At 44.8% G+C, this 21864-nt stretch overlaps 1 protein-coding gene across 1 annotated transcript; it reads left to right on the top strand.

The window, feature by feature from the left end:
- Positions 1-14892: 14892 nt before the first annotated feature.
- LOC127322046 (vesicle-associated membrane protein 721) lies at positions 14893-18244 on the top strand. Its single transcript, XM_051350992.2, has 5 exons — positions 14893-15224; positions 16423-16564; positions 16667-16787; positions 16899-16961; positions 17797-18244. The coding sequence occupies exons 1-5, from the start codon at positions 15035-15037 to the stop codon at positions 17944-17946; spliced, it is 666 nt and encodes a 221-aa protein (XP_051206952.1). The 5' UTR covers positions 14893-15034; the 3' UTR covers positions 17947-18244.
- Positions 18245-21864: the final 3620 nt, after the last annotated feature.

Below are 21864 nucleotides of genomic sequence, written 5' to 3'. Positions count from 1 at the left end.
GGGTTTGGGGAGAGGGGTGCTTTGGGCGCCGGCCAAGAAGGGGGCAGCCAAGGTTGGAGGCCAAGAGTGGCCGGCCACCCTCCCCTTGTCCCTCATTATATAGGTGGAAGCCCCAAGAGTTGTAGTCCAAGTCTTCGAATAAGACCCCAACACTAAAACTTCCCAAAGGTGGGAAACCTACTCAAGGGGGGAGTCCTACTCAAGGTGGGACTCCCACCTTTCCTTGAGGTGGGGCTGGCCGGCCACCAAGGTGGAGCCCACTTGGGACTCCTCCCCCTTAGGGTTTGGCCGGCCATGCTAGTGGAGTCCCTCCGGGACTCCACCTTCCATAGTGCCATTCTTCCGGACTTTTCTAGAACCTTCTAGAACCTGCCATAAATGCACCGGATCATTTCCAAACTTGGAATATGACTTCCTATATATGAATCTTATTCTCCGGACCATTCCGGAACTCCTCGTGATGTCCTGGATCCCATCCGAGACTCCGAACAAAACTTCAAACTCCATTCCATATTCCATATCTACTTAAACGACATCAAACCTTAAGTGTGTCACCCTACGGTTCGTGAACTATGTAGACATGGTTGAGACTTCTCTCCGACCAATAACCAATAGCGGGATCTGGAGATCCATAATGGCTCCCACATATTCAACGATGACTTAGTGATCGAATGAACCATTCACATACGATACCAATTCCCTTTGTCACGCGATATTTTACTTGTCCGAGGTTTGATCATCGGTATCACTCTATACCTTGTTCAACCTCGTCTCCTGACAAGTACTCTTTACTCGTACCGTGGTATGTGGTCTCTTATGAACTTATTCATATGCTTGCAAGACATTAGACGACATTCCACCGAGAGGGCCCAGAGTATATCTATCCGTCATCGGGATGGACAAATCCCACTATTGATCCATATGCCTCAACTCATACTTTCCGGATACTTAATCCCACCTTTATAACCACCCATTTACGCAGTGGCGTTTGATGTAATCAAAGTACCTTTCCAGCATAAGTGATTTACATGATCTCATGGTCGAAAGGACTAGGTAACTATGTATCGAAAAGCTTATAGCAAATAACTTAATGACGTGTGATGCGTGTGGTTGGCACGTCCGTTGGGAACCCCAAGAGGAAGGTGTGATGCGCACAGCGGCAAGTTTCCCTCAGTAAGAAACCAAGGTTTAATCGGACCAGTAGGAGTCAAGAAGCACGTTGAAGGTTGATGGCGGCGAGATGTAGTGCGGCGCAACACCAGTGATTCCGGCGCCAACGTGGAACCTGCACAACACAACCAAAGTACTTTGCCCCAACGAAACAGTGAGGTTGTCAATCTCACCGGCTTGCTGTAACAAAGAGTTAACCGTATTGTGTGGAAGATGATTGTTTGCAGAAAACAGTAGAACAAGTATTGCAGTAGATTGTATTTCAGTAAAGAGAATTGGACCGGGGTCCACAGTTCACTAGAGGTGTCTCTCCCATAAGACGAACAGCATGTTGGGTGAACAAATTACAGTTGGGCAATTGACAAATAAAGAGAGCATGACCATGCACATACATATCATGATGAGTATAGTGAGATTTAATTGGGCATTACGACAAAGTACATAGACCGTCATCCAACTGCATCTATGCCTAAAAAGTCCACCTTCAGGTTATCATCCGAACCCTCCCGGTATTAAGTTGCTAACAACAGACAATTGCATTAAGTATGGTGCGTAATGTAACTAGTGACTACATCCTTGAACATAGCACTAATGTTTTATCCCTAGTGGCAACAGCACAACACAACCTTAGAACTTTCTGTCACATCGTCCTGTGTCAATGGAGGCATGAACCCACTATCGAGCATAAGTACTCCCTCTTGGAGTTAATAGCAAAAACTTGGCCAGAGTATCTACTAGTAACGGAGAGCATGCAAGATCATAAACAACACATAGATATAACTTTGATAATCAACATAACAAGTATTCTCTATTCATCGGATCCCAACAAACGCAACATATAGAATTACAGATAGATGATCTTGATCATGTTAGGCAGCTCACAAGATCCGACAATGATAGCACAATGGGGAGAAGACAACCATCTAGCTACTGCTATGGACCCATAGTCCAGGGGTAGACTACTCACATATCACACCGGAGGCGACCATGGCGGCGTAGAGTCCTCCGGAGATGATTCCCCTCTCCGGCAGGTGCCGAGGCGATCTCCTGGATCCCCCGAGATGGGATCGGCGTTGGCGGCGTCTACGGAAGGTTTTCCGTATCGTGGTTCTCGATCTTGGGGGTTTCGTCACGGAGACTTTTTATAGGCGGAAGGGCAGGTCAAGAGGCGGCACGGGGCCCCACACCACAGGGCCGCGCGGCCAAGGGGGCCGCGCCGCCCTAGGGTGTGGCCCTCCGTGGCCCCTCTTCGTCTCTCCTTCGGACTTCTGGAAGCTTCGTGAGAAAATAGGCCCATGGGCGTTGATTTCGTCCAATTCCGAGAATATTTCCTTACTAGGATTTCTGAAACCAAAAACAGCAGAAAACAACAACTGGCTCTTCGGCATCTTGTTAATAGGTTAGTTCCAGAAAATGCACGAATATGACATAAAGTGTGCATAAAACATATAGATAACATCAATAATGTGGCATGGAACATAAGAAATTATCGATACGTCAGAGACGTATCAGCATCCCCAAGCTTAGTTCTGCTCGTCCCGAGCGGGTAAAGCGATAACACGAGATAATTTAGGAGTGACATGCCATCATAATCTTGATCATACTATTTGTAAAGCATATGTAGTGAATGCAGCGATCGAAACAATGTATATGACATGAGTAAACAAGTGAATCATATAGCAAAGACTTTTCATGAATAGCACTTCAAGACAAGCATCAATAAGTCTTGCATAAGAGTTAACTCATAAAGCAATAATTCAAAGTAAAGATATTGAAGCAACACAAAAGAAGATTAAGTTTCAGCGGTTGCTTTCAACTTGTAACATGTATATCTCATGGATATTGTCAACATAGAGTAATATAATAAGTGCAATAAGCAAGTATGTAGGAATCAATGCACAGTTCACACAAGTGTTTGCTTCTTGAGGTGGAGAGAGATAGGTGAACTGACTCAACATTGAAAGTAAAAGAATGGTCCTCCATAGAGGAAAAGCATCGATTGCTATATTTGTGCTAGAGCTTTGATTTTGAAAACATGAAACAATTTTGTCAACGGTAGTAATAAAGCATATGCGTCATGTAAATTATATCTTATAAGTTGCAAGCCTCATGCATAGTGTACTAATAGTGCCCGCACCTTGTCCTAATTAGCTTGGACTACCGGATCATCACAATGCATTGTTTTTACCAAGTGTCACAAAGGGGTACCTCTATGCCGCCTGTACAAAGGTCTAAGGAGAAAGCTCGCATTGGATTTCTCGCTATTGATTATTCTTCAACTTAGACATCCATACCGGGACAACATAGACAACAGATAATGGACTCCTCTTTTATGCATAAGCATATACCAACAATTAACAATTTTCTCATTTGAGATTTGAGGATTGTTGTCCAAAACTGAAACTTCCACCATGGAGCATGGCTTTAGTTAGCGGCCCAATGTTCTTCTCTAACATATGCATGCTTAACCATATGGTGGTAGATCTCTCTTACTTCGACAAGACGAACATGCATAGCAACTCACATGAAATTCAACAATGAATAGTTGATGGCGTCCCAGGTGAACATGGTTATCGCACAACAAGCAACTTAATAAGAGATAAAGTGCATAATTACATATTCAATACCACAATAGTTTTTAAGCTATTTGTCCCATGAGCTATATATTGCAAAGGTGAATGATGGAATTTTAAAGGTAGCACTCAAGCAATTTACTTTGGAATGGCGGAAAATACCATGTAGTAGGTAGGTATGGTGGACACAAATGGCATAGTGGTTGGCTCAAGTATTTGGATGCATGAGAAGTATTCCCTCTCGATACAAGGTTTAGGCTAGCAAGGCTTATTTGAAACAAACACAAGGATGAACCGGTGCAGCAAAACTCACATAAAAGACATATTGAAAACATTATAAGACTCTACACCGTCTTCCTTGTTGTTCAAACTCAAAACTAGAAATTATCTAGACCTTAGAGAGACCAAATATGCAAACCAAATTTTAGCATGCTCTATGTATTTCTTCATTAATGGGTGCAAAGCATATGATGCAAGAGCTTAAACATGAGCACAACAATTGCCAAGTATCACATTACCCAAGACATTTATAGCAATTACTACATGTATCATTCTCCAATTCCAACCATATAACAATTTAACGAAGGAGAAACTTCGCCATGAATACTATGAGTAGAAACCAAGGACATACTTGTCCATATGCTACAGCGGAGCGTGTCTCTCTCCCATAAAGTGAATGCTAGGATCCATTTTATTCAAACAAAACAAAAAACAAAAACAAACCGACGCTCCAAGAAAAAAGCACATAAGATGTGATGGAATAAAAATATAGTTTCAGGGGAGGAACCTGATAATGTTGTCGATGAAGAAGGGGATGCCTTGGGCATCCCCAAGCTTGGACGCTTGAGTCTTCTTGATATATGCAGGGGTGAACCGCCGGGTGCATCCCCAAGCTTAGAGCTTTCACTCTCCTTGATCATGTTGCATCATACTCCTCTCTTGATCCTTGAAAACTTCCTCCACACCAAACTCGAAACAACTCATTAGAGGGTTAGTGCACAATATAAATTGACATATTCAGAGGTGACACAATCATTCTTAACACTTCTGGACATTGCATAATGCTACTGGACATTAGTGGATCAAAGAAATTCATCCAACATAGCGAAAGAGGCAATGCGAAATAAAAGGCAGAATCTGTCAAAACAGAACAGTTCGTATTGACGAATTTTAAAATGGCACCAGACTTGCTCAAATGAAAATTCTCAAATTGAATGAAAGTTGCGTACATATCTGAGGATCATGCACGTAAATTGGCTTAATTTTCTGAGCTACCTACAGGGAGGTGGACTCAGATTCGTGACAGCAAAGAAATCTGGAACTGTGCAGTAATCCAAATCTAGTACTTACTTTTCTATCAACGGCTTAACTTGGCACAACAAAACACAAAACTAAGATAAGGAGAGGTTGCTACAGTAGTAAACAACTTCCAAGACACAAAATAAAAACAAAGTACTGTAGGTAAAAACATGGGTTGTCTCCCATAAGCGCTTTTCTTTAACGCCTTTCAGCTAGGCGCAGAAAGTGTGTATCAAGTATTATCGAAGGGTGATGCATTCTCAGCGGGGTGTGGAGTTTTCTCAACTAGGCATAGTATATTGGATACATAAGTTTCAGCATCTCCCTTTTCATTAGTCTTAGGCGTGCTACTCTCATCAAACAAATTTTCAGGAACTAGCCAAGCATAGTTATTTTCTAATGCATCATTCATAGCTAAGAGCTTACATGGTATTGGTGCTTTTATCTCCCCTCCATCATCAATATTATTAGTGTATCTTATTCTATCCATATCCATCCTTTCAAGGAGACTAACAAAATTAGTAGGAGAACCAAGCATATTAAATTTAGCAAACACCTTTCTAGCTTCTCTTGCTAGACCACCAAATTCTCTAAGAAGGGTTTCTAATACAAAATCTTTCTTTTCCCCTCTTCCATATCACCAAGTGTGAAAAACATGTGTTGGATTACAGGATTAAGATTAACAAATTTAGTTTCCAACAGGCGAACTAAATGCGCAGACAATTTCATAAGTAGGCGCAAGGTCTACCAAGTGTCTATCTTCAAAATTTTCAATAGTACTAACATGATTGAAAAATTCTTCTATATTATTTCTCCCAACTATAGACCCACGTCCTACCGGTATGTTTTTTGTGGTAAAATTGAAAGGAAACATGATGAATAAAGTAAATGCAAGTAAACTAATTTTTTTGTGTTTTAGATATAGCAAACAAGATAGCAAATAAAGTAAAACTAGCAACTAATTTTTTTGTATTTTGATTTAGTGCAGCAAACAAAGTAGTAAATAAAACTAAGCAAGACAAAAACAAAGTAAAGAGATTGAGAAGTGGAGACTCCCCTTGCAGCGTGTCTTGATCTCCCGCAACGGCGCCGTAAATTTGCTTGATGCGTGTGGTTGGCACGTCCGTTGGGAACCCCAAGAGGAAGGTGTGATGCGCACAGCGGCAAGTTTCCCTCAGTAAGAAACCAAGGTTTAATCGGACCAGTAGGAGTCAAGAAGCACGTTGAAGGTTGATGGCGGTGAGATGTAGTGCGGCGCAACACCAGTGATTCAGCGCCAACGTGGAACTGCACAACACAACCAAAGTACTTTGCCCCAACGAAACAAAGTGAGGTTGTCAATCTCACCGGCTTGACTGTAACAAAGAGTTAACCGTATTGTGTGGAAGATGATTGTTTGCGTAAAACAGTAGAACAAGTATTGCATTAGATTGTATTTCGGTAAAGAGAATTGGACCGGGGTCCACAGTTCACTAGAGGTGTCTCTCCCATAAGACGAACAACATGTTGGGTGAACAAATTACAGTTGGGCAATTGACAAATAAAGAGAGCATGACCATGCACATACATATCATGATGAGTATAGTGAGATTTAATTGGGCATTACGACAAAGTACATAGACCGTCATCCAACTGCATCTATGCCTAAAAAGTCCACCTTCAGGTTATCATCCGAACCCCTCCAAAGTATTAAGTTGCTAACAACAGACAATTGCATTAAGTATGGTGCGTAATGTAACTAGTGACTACATCCTTGAACATAGCACTAATGTTTTATCCCTAGTGGCAACAAAGACAACACAACCTTAGAACTTTCTCACATGTTGTCCTGTGTCAATGCGAGGCATGAACCCACTATCGAGCATAAGTACTCCCTCTTGGAGTTAATAGCAAAAACTTGGCCAGAGTATCTACTAGTAACGAAGAGCATGCAAGATCATAAACAACACATAGATATAACTTTGATAATCAACATAACAAGTATTCTCTATTCATCGGATCCCAACAAACGCAACATATAGAATTACAGATAGATGATCTTGATCATGTTAGGCAGCTCACAAGATCCGACAATGATAGCACAATGGGGAGAAGACAACCATCTAGCTACTGCTATGGACCCATAGTCCAGGGGTAGACTACTCACACATCACACCGGAGGCGACCATGGCGGCGTAGAGTCCTCCGGGAGATGATTCCCCTCTCCGGCAGGGTGCCGGAGGCGATCTCCTGGATCCCCCGAGATGGGATCGGCGTTGGCGGCGTCTCTGGAAGGTTTTCCGTATCGTGGTTCTCGATCTTTGGGGTTTCGTCACGGAGACTTTTTATAGGCGGAAGGGCAGGTCAAGAGGCGGCACGGGGGCCCCACACCACGGGGCCGCGCGGCCAAGGGGGGCCGCGCCGCCCTAGGGTGTGGCCCCTCCGTGGCCCCTCTTCGTCTCTCCTTCGGACTTCTGGAAGCTTCGTGAGAAAATAGGCCCCTGGGCTTTGATTTCGTCCAATTCCGAGAATATTTCCTTACTAGGATTTCTGAAACCAAAAACAGCAGAAAACAAAGAATCGGCACTTCGGCATCTTGTTAATAGGTTAGTTCCAGAAAATGCACGAATATGACATAAAGTGTGCATAAAACATGTAGATAACATCAATAATGTGGCATGGAACATAAGAAATTATCGATACGTCGGAGACGTATCAACGTGATCTTATGCTACGCTTAAATGGGTGTGTCCATTACATCATTCATATAATGACATAACCTTGTTATTAATAACATCCAATGTTCATGATCATGAAACTATGATCATCTATTAATCAACAAGCTAGTTATACAAGAGGCTTACTAGGGACTCCTTGTTGTTCACATAACACACATGTATCAATGTTTCGGTTAATACAATTATAGCATGGTATGTAAACATTATCATAAACACAAAGATATATTATAATAACCATTTTATTATTGCCTCTTGGGCATATCTCCAACATATACATGTTACAAGTTGAAAGCAATTGCTGAAACTTAATCATCCTTTGTGTTGCTTCAATGCCTTTTACTTTGAATCTATTGCTTTATGAGTTAACTCTTATGCAAGACTTGCGCCTCCTCTTCGCCTATAAGACCCCTCGTGACCTAAAACCTCTATACCGATAGACGAAACTCCAGAAAGACTCCAGGGACGCTGCCGCCATCGCGAAACTCCGTTTCGGGGGACAGAAGTCTCTGTTCCGGCACGCCGCCGGGACGGGGAATTGCCCCCGGAAGGCATCTCCATCGACATCACCGCCATCTTCATCGCCGCTGCTGTCTCCTATGATGAGGAGGGAGTAGTTCTCCCTTGAGGCTAAGGGCTCTACCGGTAGCTATGTGGTTAATCTCTCTCTCTCATGTACCTCAATACAATGATCTCATGAGCTGCCTTACATGATTGAGATCCATATGATGAGCTTTGTATCACTATTAATCTATGTGCTACTCTAGTGATGTTATTAAAGTAGTCTATTCCTCCTTCATGATGTAAAGGTGACGGTGTGTGCATCATGTAGTACTTGGCGTAGGTTATGATTGTAATCTCTTGTAGATTATGGAGTTAACTATTACTATGATAGTATTGATGCGATCTATTCCCCCTTTCATAGCTATTGGTGACGGTGGTATGCTATGTTAGTACTCGGTCTAAATTGCAACAGTCTATTATGCTCTAGAGGTACTTAAATATGAACTCCGAATGTTGTGGAGCTTGTTAACTCCGGCTTGAGGGAGCTCTTGTAGCCCTACACAATGAATGGTGTTTGTTATCAAACAAGAGAGTGTATGTAGCACAAGTGAGGATAAGTTATTTATTTGTTATGTGATCAATGTTGAGAGTGTCCACTAGTGAAAGTATGATCCCTAGGCCTTGTTTCCAAATACTGCAAACATCGCTTGTTTACTATTTTACTGCATCTTTACTTCCTGCAATATTACCACCATCTATACCACCTGTGTTTTACTATCTCTTCGCCGAACTAGTGCACCTATACATCTGACAAGTGTATTAGGTGTGTTGGGGACACAAGAGACTTCTTGTATCTTAATTGCAGGGTTGCTTGAGAGGGATATCTCTGACCTCTACCTCCCTGAGTTCGATAAATCTTGGGTGATTCACTTAAGGGAAACTTGCTGCTGTTATACAAACCTCTGCTCTTGGAGGCCCAACACTGTCTACAGGAATAGAAGCGTGCGTAGACATCACGAAGACATGTCCCAAGGTGTCAACAAACGACAGAGCTCCGTGGTACCCCCATGAAGCTGGTTAGGCTGATATTGCTGGTGCACCCGATTGTCCACTATCCAATTAAGGTGTCCAAGAAGCGCCATACGCGCCAGTCCTTATTTTCCTTCAAAGGAAAAGTCCCAAACTCGCGGATGGCCAGTTCAAAGAGCACCGATCACAGGCAGATCGGTGACTTCACGCGAAGACCAATAGGGCCACCGCCTTACCAATTATTCTGCAAGAAATGAGATCCCGAGATCCACCATAACCTGTTGCCCACCTCTCGCCAAAGGAGGAGGCCGCAATGCCCGCGGCCATTGCCTCGACGCCCAAGTGATGCAAGCAGAACCGTGAACAAATAGGGTGCAAGAGCTCGATGCCCTCCAGGCCCATGCGGGTCCAGATCAAGCCCAAGCGCCTTGTCGCCGCTGCCAACCACCTACCGCCTTCGGCCACCGTCGCCATGCACCACCGCAAGTGAAGGTGCAGAGCGGGTGCCGCCATCGCTGTGCCTGGCCACGACCAGCATGAGCCCCGCCGCGCGGGCTTTGCCCAATGGCTCCTCCGATGGCAGAGGGAAGGGAGGGGGTGAGGGGAGTGGACCTTGAGCGGAGGCAAGGGGAGCCCCGGTGCGACACGGCACCACCGCACGGGGTACGAGGGAGGGTTAGGTTCCAAGAGGGCCTATGCCAGCTCATAGTAGTAGCCGGCTAAGACCTAACTTGGATCACCACGTGGAATACAAAAGACATGAAACATATATATATATAGGTATACAAAATGAAAACTATCCATACTTTTTTAGAAACCAAAAGAGATAAGTTAGTGCCACAAATGATAGAGGAACAAAAGGAGAAAAAGATAGTGTGAGCTGTATTGTTTGGCACCTTTGCCTTGCTGTTAGGATCAGAGAGCACGTCTTCATTCTGATTTTTGGGTGTTATAGTTATGTGATACTTTGGTATGTAAAAATATTTGTCAGATGTATTGAGCCGGGGCTCCTCGGTACAAAATTCAGAAATTATATTTTGAAGATTCAGAAGAAAATGAAAAAGCACCCACAATGTACACATAGATGTTGTCTATACTGTAATTTTTTCATCAATCGACATTTTATTTTCGTATTGACATACATTTATAAGGAGCTATATCTGCAGTGCTGCCGGGAAAACAAATCAAACGCAGGGAGTTCTCAGAAACAAGTTTGAATTGCTCTATGATGCATATAGCACATGGTAGTACTACTCCATTATTTAAAGTGATGTCTAATTTAAAAGCAATCGAGCAACTCCAGATCAAACCAAAACAAAATTGAAGCGAGGCACCGTCCCCATCTGGGAAGCGAGGAGACAGCTAACGATGTCGGCTGATGGCATCATTATTCAAACAAACGGCCGTACGTGCACGGAAAGCATTGTCCAGTTGTCTCTCGTGGATCGTGACTGATGGCTGCATCCGATCGCTTGATTTAACACTGCCAGCCGCGTGAGATCCAACGACTGACACTGATATAGAAACGAACAGCAGCAAGCAGCGACCCCTCTTTGAGGGATTGGATTTTGCTCGTATCATATCCTTTATCATATATTTTTTTCGAATTTGGATCGGAGAAGATATTGATCGGTTTCAGATTTGAATGTGGATATATCGGACTGCGGATTCGAATTGGAAACGGGACGGACTCGGACCGAAAAAGAACATAGTCGGATATATACTCTCATCGGTAGATATTTATAGTTCTTGCAAATTTTGAGAGAGATTTAAACTTTTAATTTTGTGTAGTTAAGAAAAAAGAGACACAACTTAGGCTAAAACTTATAGAATTTAGAGCTCAACATGCTTGCCAAATAAATTTTGTAAATCAATAACTACAAACCTTGTGAATTGGTCTTGGCTTTTAACTAAAAAATTGGATTATCTGATTTAAAACCTTTTAATTATCATTAAATATCGGATAATTTATATTCGCATGGTATTGCTATACCATAACCTATACCGTATCCGGAGCACCACTTCAGAATCGGATATCCTTATCTGCCGGATTCTTTAAAATCGGATGTAGACACCTTAAAACGGATCCGGGGCCGATTTCAGCGCGAAAATTATCCTATCCGTTTACACCCCTAGTTTTCTCGAAACGTCCATACTAGTAATACGGAGTACATCGATAAAAAGTTCTTAATAGAACGTGATGATACTAATGAAGGGAATGTATGTAAATTAGCTAACAATCCTTGCGCTGCCTTCTAAGGGCAAAATGTATGCACGACACGAGGATCTGCATTTACACTGTGTTTTTCAAAAAGTAAAAAGTAAAAAGAGAATATTACTCTCTCATCTCATAGCAAACAACTCGTACACATTAGATCGGAATAGATGTACTCCCTTCGTTTATAAATAGATGTTTTATATTTGTCTAAATTTGAATATATCTATACACTAAATAGTATCTACATACATTCAAAATTTGATAAATCTAAGACATCTATTTATAGACAGAGGTAGTACAATAAATTGTTGGTGGCTTACATGGACAATTTAACCAACAATACATATACTCTTTCCGTAGTACTATAAGATCTTTTAGGTTTTTTCTGGAAGACTTGTATCTAGTCACATGCTAGTATGTATGTTCGCTCATTTCGGTTTATGTAGTCCACACAAAAATATTTAGAGCATCGTATAATTGTGAGCATAGTGAGTACAAACTATTAGAGATGCTCTAGGTATGGGAAATCTACTACATCTAGTCATACCTCTTCTTCATAGTTTTGGTATTGATTTCCCTAAGGTTTATAGAGCTTTGCAAATTTGGATGGTTGTTCTATCCAAAATGAAATAACTTTGTCCTTAGTTATAAATACATTTTATTTTTCTATTACCGATACATGCAAGGGACACACAAACACAATTACGAGGAACAACCACATCCAATATCTTTGGTGGGACGATGAGATAGGGAGGGTGCAATTTTATCTATTACCCAAGTTTATAAAGCGTGCCAACAATGCTACATCTTGTATTTCTGGCAATAAGAATACACAACATGAGGGTATAGTTTTTTTTGAAAGAAAACCATCTTCCTTTCAGACGATGAATATAGCTTCAAATTATTACAAACATGAAAAGTTACGAGTATTAATACAATATATGACTGCAAGACATTGCAATGAAATCTATGTTGATTTCATCATCCTTTCACGCAATGCCTTCATTAATGAAATTATGTTACATGCCGGATCCAACCGATCATGGATTTTCATCCGAAATGGTAAAGCCCATGTTGATGAGTCCAATCGGTCAAATGTGGACGACACACATCTTCCACATCTAACCAGTGAAGGCCGAATGCGTAGCAGTTAGCTAAATTTGCTCATGAATCAAAGGAGACACATGTATGGGATGGTGATCCTCCTTGTTTTATTTTACGTTTTGTCATAAGCAATGTAACCTTGTTATCGATTAAATAAATAAATTAAAGCGCCAAGAGGCTTTCCCTTAAAAAAAAACCCAATGAGAGCCGAATGGCAGGCTCTCATCTCATCCAGAAATAAGAAGATGATCAACGGAAACCACAAACAGAGCCTAAGCTCCATGGTGGCTGTTTTTTTTTCTTCTGAAATTTTCAAAATCAACATTTGTAGGCTTCAAACATCCAGAACCAAAATCTTAGGCATAGATAATGTAGAAAAATACAGGTTTGCAAAATTTCAGTTCAAAATTCATAGCATTCTAGGGTATAAAAATGACAAATCTGATAAATGTTCAAGTTTTGAAAATGTGCACCGTTCACCCCACCCAGATCCACATGTTTGACATTTTCGCTCAGCCTAAAATGCAACAAATGGGTTTTGATTATGCACACTAGTAGATTTCATCATTATTTACATGTATATATGGTGTCTTCGTCTGAATGTCTGATCACAAAAGAAGATAAGCTTAAATCTGGAGACCACACTAGTCAAACTGTGCCTCATACGGAAAATGAGATTTGAAGATGACCGTTACCGCTGACCCAGGCCAGGTGGGCGCGAGTGCCGCGAACTAGAAGGAAAACCTTGGTCATCATTCATAGTTTCATACGCGGTGAAAGAAACGCCAGTCCATCGAACGACGCGCTTGCTGATTGATACGTTTCATCAGGCCGTCACGGCGTTTTCATTTTCAACACAACACGAAACGCGTGCTGGCTCGATGGAAGATGTTACAGGTGGTACTCGCATTTGCTCGTTGCTTTACCGGACAGATTCAGCGAGCGAGACATAGCCACACAGCTTGTGATTACCGCAGTTTTGGTCAAGGATTTCATACTGATCATTTCTTTTGGTATCAAACCAGACATTGGGTGGAAGCTTACCTCGACCATCTATATATTTTCTTGACATCAAAATTCTAACGGTACAGTACTAGTACTACCTGGTAATCATTTATTAGTGTTTTCACATAATTCTTGCCTTGATTTATATTGAAGGAACCTATACTCGTTTTCTCTTTGCTTCATGGCTCAGCAAGGTTCAAACTGGATCTCCAGCTGTCGACTGTCGTTGTATCAATATAATGGTGGACCTACAGTTATGATGGACTAAAATGCTCCCGGGGGCAATTTGATTGATCATCGATTTAATATTCGTGTGTTCATGTAGCACTAAATTGCATATACGTTCGTGTATGAGCACTGTACTGATCTCTTAGAGTATGTTCAATAGTAGAGCCAACAACTAGCTATAAGACATTGTTATGTCATCTAGAGCTAACCTTATAGCCAATATATACAATAGCTAGGTAGAAAGATGTACTACTTTACTAATACATGACTCACCTCTCACTCTCACAAGGTATCTACGAGCACGTGCTAGAGCCAACTTTTGTACGAGAGCTCACTTATCTTCCCTCTCCTATTCTCTCATTCAACTAAACGCAAATATAATATTTAAATCCTTAGAGCAGACTCATGAATGAACATTAGGCTTAAATTTATTAAATAGAAACCTCAGAATCGTGGTTTTGTATTATACTCGTAGAAAAAATGAGGCTTCAAGCAATTTTTTGTGTGTTTCTTTACTTTTTGCAAGTACTTCCGAGCGGACTCATGAATGAACATTAGGTTTTCGTGACATTTGTAAAGGGTATTTTCTAATGAAAATTTCGCTAACTATACTAATAGTAGTCTTTTGTACTTCTAAAGTTCCGAATTGGTGGTCATTCATTCACTCCTTTTTCTAATGTTTTACGTCTCGTCTCCGACAAACGAGGCATACAAACCTACAAGCATGACATGCTACCATCTCCTGTGCTGCCCTGATAAGTTATAACGATATGACCGGAATTATTAACTTTACATAGAACTTGCGTAAACTATGTTTCAAAATTAATGGTGAACATGAGAATGGCGAAGGTCTTGTTAAAAAAAAAAAAGAATGCCGAAGGAGGGGTTTAAAAGGAAATAGTTCGTTCCACGGAGGAGCACAACGAAAAACTCCCACTCGTCCCCACCCACCTCGAGTTCGATTTCTTTCTTCCTTTTTCCACGCGCACCATTCCCGTCGCCCTTTTTCTCTCTTCCCCGTCCCCTCTCTCTCTCTCTCTCTCTCTCTCTCCACACAGCCTCGCCACGCATCCTTCCGCCCTAACCTTCAGAGCCTCCCAAACACCGGCGAGCTCCAGCATCCACAGTCGGCGGCGGCGGCGGTGAACAGAGAAACGGATAGGCGGAAGAAGAGGCAGTAGGCGAGGGCCATGGGGCAGCAGTCGCTAATCTACGCGTTCGTGGCGCGCGGCACGGTGGTGCTGGCAGAGTACACGGAGTTCACCGGCAACTTCACCACCATCGCCGCGCAATGCCTCCAGAAGCTCCCCGCCAGCAACAACAAGTTCACCTACAACTGCGACGGCCACACCTTCAACTACCTCGTCGAGGACGGCTTCAGTGAGTGCCCCCCTCCTCCTGCCTCGATCCCGATCGGCCCCGCGCCCATCTGCCTCGATCTGAATCTGATGCGTCGCGTGCTCTATTTCGGTCCCCCCCACGCGCGTAGATCTCGCTCGATCTGCCTAACTAGGTTTATCTCGAGTGTTTTGGATTTCCGTCTGCGTCGATTGCAATCTGAGTTGTGCGGGTTGTTGCTTAGCAAGCAAGGTAACCGTCTAGGTTTCAGTTCAGGTCGATGTATATAGAGAGTTGGCAGTGAGAGGAGGTATTATTGGGATCACTATCTATTTTTAGGGATGCCCGGATATTTTGCAGTGTTACGAGTTTCATTTTTCATTCACGCTGGTGCCTTTCCGAATATTGTTTGTCTTCGATGTTTGAGGCGTCTATTGCCAACGTTTGAGATTTGCGTGCCTACAGGTTGGCCATGCTGTTCTCTATGCTTTCTGGTGATTGCAGGAGCTACTGACTATGTCATGTCTGCCGTTGTTATTCTGGGTCACGGCTATGTAGCTCAATGGAATTTCCATTAGTAAATTGGTTATTTGGTTTATACAAGTGGTTGCACTCTTGTGTAATAAATAGATCCTGTTTGATTGGCTTGCATTGTTCCATATCAATTATGGTAAGATATTGTGCAAGTTTTATACTACTAGTTAGGCTCTAAATACACGGTTGATTGGTAAAATGAGGGTGCAGTAAAAGAAGCAGGTTGTACAAGTATGTGTATGCAATGAATCACCAGCCCCAGATTTGCTTACTTCCAATTTCTATTTTGGGGCTATTTTGTACTTATTAGGTTACTAAACAATGGAGTGTTGTAGAAAACTTTTTTCAGCATGTTGATTTACTGACTATTAATCTATGATACATGCATTACGAAATATTTTCATGTTTCTTCACGCTGGCATCTACTCCCTCCATTCAGAAATATAAGGTGAATATTACTTTTAAAATCCAGGCTTTAACCAACAATTAACCCAATAATATGTGGGTTATGCAACACAGAACTGATGCTATTAAATTCGTATTCCAAAGCATTTTTTATGGCTGTGATTCGTATCTGTTGACAAAATGCTGTACAAGAAATTTACGGTCAAAGCTTGCACCAGTACATTTAAAATATGCCTTATATTTCTGAATGGAGGATCAAACTCTCAGTATGCATTGACAATAATTATCATTTTTCTTGCAGCATACTGTGTGGTTGCTGTTGAATCTGTTGGGCGGCAAACCCCCATTGCTTTCCTGGACAGAGTTAAGGATGATTTCACCAAAAGATATGGTGGTGGGAAGGCAGCAACTGCTGGAGCAAGCAGCCTCAACCGGGAGTTTGGGTATGTTCTTTTTACTGCTTACTATATCTAAGCAACATGTGATTCTGATGCCCCCTGCTCCCATGAGACCGTGCCTAACATTTTTTTATTCAATACTGAAAGATCAAAACTTAAGGAGCACATGCAGTACTGTGTCGACAACCCCGAGGAGATCAACAAGCTTGCCAAGGTTAAAGCCCAAGTTTCGGAGGTCAAAGGAGTTATGATGGAAAACATTGAGAAGGTACTATTTAAGTATTCCTCGTCCAGAGGAACTCCACTTCTTATTCTGTTTGGAAGTGACAATACTTTCGAAAAGGTTGATTCTGATTCTGCATTACAATTTTTAATTCAGGTTCTTGACCGTGGCGAGAAGATTGAACTGCTCGTTGACAAAACTGAAAACCTACGTTCTCAGGTTTAAACTTGCTCATCTCTGAAACTACTGTATTTTTTATGGAAATACTGAGTAGCGATCTCTCTGCAATCTCTACGGACGACTATTTATATGCTGAAGAGAAAGTACCGATACAAGTTTGCGTGAATCTATCCAGTGAGAGTACGGGAAATGGGTATTGTCAGGATTTTAGTCTCTAACGTATTGAGCCAATCACCAACAAGGTTCTGAAGTTTTGTTCTAATCGGTCCCTTAAAGTATCATCCCAAGGGCTATATCTGTTTTGTTGGTTGAGACACCATTATGACTACAACATTTATGGGGCTGTATTTACTATAGTTTAAACATCTGCATTGCTAGAATATTACTAATTTTTACCCAGAACATGCATGTCATGACACCATGATTGTCATAAAGAGTAACAGATCATGTTCTCTGTTATGCCAACGGTTTTTGTCATCAGATTACAAACAAGCCTGCAGCTAGATTCCAATATCTGAAAATACTACATTATGTGTTATAAGCTGATATGCATGTAGATTGCCAAAACTTACCTTGATATACCTGTTTAATTTGACGTATTTGGAACCTGTATTGCCACAATTATGCACAATGGAAACTATATGCACTGCAGTCTGGCTGCTGGTGAAAGCTGAAGAATTGCTTTGAAAAAAAAATAGCTGGTGAAAGTTGCTAGTTGATTGCAACTAGCAACTGTCAGTAGTAAAACCTGGAAGAGTGCTAAATAATACCGACTCAATATTATTAAAGAAACAAACGTGTCACAATACTTCATTCCATTCGTACATACAAATATGTTACCGTATCTTACGGCAATTCGAACGATGGTTTGCAGGCACAAGATTTCAGACAGCAGGGCACACAGGTGCGGAGGAAGATGTGGCTACAGAATATGAAGATCAAGCTCATCGTTCTGGGCATCATCATCGCGCTCATTCTCATCATCATCCTGTCGGTGTGCCATGGCTTCAATTGCAGCAAGTGAGGATCTGACTTGAGATCACCTTTTGCTTTGCCCTATTAATACGTCCTACTTCCGGCGAAAAAGAAGAGCGTGTGGTCTTTGTTCTGTTAGCCGTGAGTCGTCGTCCTCCTGTCCTGATTCTTGGTGGTCATAGTGTGTCCCTGATGTCGTTGCTGATTGCTGTGTTGGATAGTGACTGGGTTTATGAGGTTGAGGGTATCCTGTATTTTTGGGTGCTATTGATGTATAGATTGTCTGCTACGTTTACGCCAGAAAAAGTTATCATAGCGAAATAATATATTCACTCTCCATCTGATTATGAGGCATCGAACGTAGGATTCAGAACTTGGCCTGTGTTTGGGTATGGGAGATCTATTTGCTTTCAGGTTGAGAGTATGTTCCTGAAGTGGACAGTGGGTTTAGCCTTTCAGAAGGACCTGACGTGTTCCTGAACGTAGGATTTGGACTGCAAGGATTTCCCTCGTCTTTCTTTAGAGCATCTCCAGTCGTGTGACGTACCGGATTAAAAAACGTTCCCAGATAAAAAAACGTTCCCAACCGCGCATCCCAAAGGTTCTTTTTATCCGGCGTGACCCAATACGGTGACCGGCGTCTCGAGCCCGTTCTCGCTACACAGGGGACGCTCCGGTAACGGCGAACACAACGAAATGAGAGGCGAGGAGGCGCGGGCTCGACGCGTCAGCGGCTCGGATGCTCAACCGCTGCTTATGTAGCGACGGTGCAGTTGTCGGAAAGCGGAACCATCGCATTGACAACCGCGTCGACCGACGCGCCAACCGCCGGAATGGAGCGCAGACTCCTCGGAAGAGCAATCGCCGCTCTCTTCGACTTCTGCGCCGCCGTTCATCCGTGCTCAATAAGACCCGTACGTAGGCGCTTTCGAATCTTCAACCGGCCGCTATTCATCCAAGCTTCCATCCGACACCTCCAGCGACGATGAGCTACATCTTCCAGCTTCCATCCTACACCTCCAGCGAGGGCAAGTATGCTGGATGGCGTCATTGGTGGGATAGAACCCGGACGCCCATCAGCGGCGACGATTCCCCGCCGCCAGTTGACAACGAGGAGGAATGGCTGGGCGTGGAGGAGGATGCGGAGGAGGAAGGGTCAGAGGAGGCGGCGGCGGCCCGTGCGAAGGCGGAGGCGGACGCGAAGGCGAAGGCCAAAGCCAAGGCCAAGGCGAAGGCGCAGCCGACGAGCACCGGCGACGACGAGGAGGACACTAGTTCCTCCGACGCGTCGGTCAACACCGCCTCTTCGGAAGAGGTGACGAGCAGGAAGCGCCACCGTGATGACGACGACGAGGCGGGGCCATCATCGAAGAAGAAGTGGTTTAAAATAATTTATATGTAATTTAATTATGTTTTTTCGAAGTTTTATATGTAATTTGTTTACGTTGAACTGATTTGAATGTTAGTAAAGAGTTTTCTTCTATCTATTTAAATTATTTTTAATGTTTGGGGGCGACGTTTGGGGACGTGACTGGGGAGCGATGTCCCTCAAACGCGGCACGAACAAAACACGTCCCCGGCGCGGTTTGGGGACGCTTTGGGGGACGCGACTAATATGCTCTTAGCTCATATTAATGGGCGCTTAGAGCATCTCCAGTCGCGTCCCCCAAAGCGTCCCCAAACCGCGCCGGATTGAGTGTTTGGGGGACGTGTTTCGTTCGTGCCGCGTTTGGGGGACGTCGCTCCCCAGTCGCGTCCCCCAAACAAAATTTCGGAAATTTTAAACTTAAGCGAGATTCGATTAGATTCGTGCAAACTTGGCATATATTACATAGACTCGAACGAAATTTGACTAAATTTAAACTAAACCTAATCTACAAGTACTTGCGGCGGCCGGAGACGTTGTAGTACTGGTGGAAGTTGTACATGTCGTCGGTGAAGACCTCCTGCTTGACGCGCTCGTCGACGGGCTCGTCCTTCACCAGGCCGCTTGGTCCTGCCTCGCCGTCGTCGGTGAGGTCGACGAGCGGCTTGCCGGAGTCGCAGATGGACATGGCGATCGCCATGTCAAGGTCGCCCCTCTAGGCGTCCTTGTCGTTCATCGACGCCAAGCACGCCGCCCGCAGCCCTGGGCAGTCCTCGGGGTCCTCGCTGCTGGCGATGAGCCGCTGCCGCCGCTCGTACTCCGCCAGCAGCGTCGCTTCCTCCGGCTCCTTCACCCCCGGCTTCGGGATGAGGAGGGCGCCGCCACGCCTCTCCTGCTGCCGCCGGCTGCCGCTGACGCCACTCCTCGTGTTGACGGGCGTCGCCGGCTCCTCCTTCACCACGCGTTTGGGGACGCTGTAGGGCGCCGAGCGGTACGACGAGGACGGCGTCGATCGGGCCGGTCCTGAGGAAGAATAGTTCGAGGAGGACGAGTACGTCGTCCGCCTCGGCTGCCATTGCGGTGGTCCTCCTCGAGGAGACGGTGGCGGTGATGGCGGCGTCTCCAACCTTGGAGCGCCGTTGCGGATGCCGCAGATGACGCTGTCGAGGGTGCGCCCCGGAACGCCCCAGAACAGGGCGCGACCGTCCTTGTTCCAGCTGTTGGGCCCGCCGACGAGGCCGGCGGTGCTGTACATCTCGACGTCGTACTTGGCCTTGAAGTACGTCGCCCACCACTCGTCGTTGTCGTTGGCCGCCCATGTCGGATCCGCCCGTTCCTTGGCGGTGAGTTGAGCCCGCCGGGCCTTGATGCCATCCCTCCATTGGTCCGTGCCCGGCTTCGGCGGCGGCGGGACGCCAATGCCGTTCACGGCCATCTTCCAGCCGCCGCTGCTTAGTTGCCGCATGTCCGACGGGACTGGATATCGGGCGTGGTACAACGCCCACGCCTCCGCCACGGTTAGGCTGCCGCGGCCGAAGCCGTTCGCCGCGGCGATTTTGCAGGAGGATGAGGTTGACATTGTTTGGAGCGGCGAGGAGAAGATCTGGTAGGGGGGAGGCGGCGGCGACGAGAAGGTTTGGGAGCGGTGAGAGATTGGGACGAACCGCAGTGCGTCTTAATGTACAACGGCGGTAGCGGGTGGTTGCACGCAATAACGTCGGCGCGGACGGCCACGTGGCCATGCACGACGAGACGCGTCCCTACGTCGCATGGGAAACCAGGGACGCCATTAACGTCGCTTGACCAAAGGTAGGCGACAGGGTTTTAGCCTTCCGAGCCGCTGACTCGTCAGGCCCACGCCACTACGCCTCGCTTTTCGTTGTGTCTGGCGTGCCCGGTGCGTCCCCTGTGGACGGGGACGGGCTCGGGACGCCGAACACCGTATCGGGCCGCGCCGGAGAAAATTCGGCTTTGGGGAACGCGGCTGGAACGGTTTTTTTGTCTGGCACATCCCAAATAGCTTTGGGGACGCTTTAGGGGACGCGACTGGAGATGCTGTTACGATAGTGCTACGTGCATCGTTTCGTTGGTGAGTCGCCTACTCTGTTTGAGCCTGAAAGCATGCGCAAGCAGATGTCTCTTTGCGTTGGCATGTACACTTGTGAGGGCATCTCCAGCAGCGTGACGCAAATGGTCGTTCAGCGACCGTTTTCGTCCGCCGTGACCGGAAATGCGTCTGGGGCCTGCTCCAGCGGGGCGATACAAAGTGACCGGCTCATCCTCGGAGACGCAAACCTGGCCCAAATATGCGCCAGGTTTGCGTCTCCGTGGATGCTCTGCGGACGCTCCGCGGTCACACCGAGTGTCCGACGAAAAAGACGTAGGCCCCGCGCGTCAGTGGCAGGGAGGCCGATATTATTCCCGCCACTCGCCATTCCCCGCGCGAAATACCAAACTAGACCAGCACGAGCAGTCTAGAAGCGATGGACGTCCTCGCCGCCGTAGCCACCGCCATGGAACGGCGCAAACCCTCGCACCCGCCGCTGCCCCACACTCCCCCGTAGCCACGACCATAGCCACAATGGAGGCTGCAGCTCCGGC

This window comes from Lolium perenne, chromosome 2 (assembly GCF_019359855.2).
Source record: "Lolium perenne isolate Kyuss_39 chromosome 2, Kyuss_2.0, whole genome shotgun sequence".
NCBI lineage: Eukaryota > Viridiplantae > Streptophyta > Magnoliopsida > Poales > Poaceae > Lolium > Lolium perenne.
Note: the sequence above shows the minus strand (reverse complement) of the source record. Positions and strands in the feature narration are given on the sequence as shown.

Bases quoted from the DNA above. Each gene is read 5' to 3' on its own strand.
- LOC127322046 (XM_051350992.2), top strand. From the start codon at position 15,035: ATGGGGCAGCAGTCGCTAATCTACGCGTTCGTGGCGCGCGGCACGGTG. The intron at 16,565-16,666 runs GTATGTTCTTTT...CAATACTGAAAG, and splicing joins AGCCTCAACCGGGAGTTTGG to ATCAAAACTTAAGGAGCACA. The intron at 16,962-17,796 runs GTTTAAACTTGC...GATGGTTTGCAG, and splicing joins CTGAAAACCTACGTTCTCAG to GCACAAGATTTCAGACAGCA.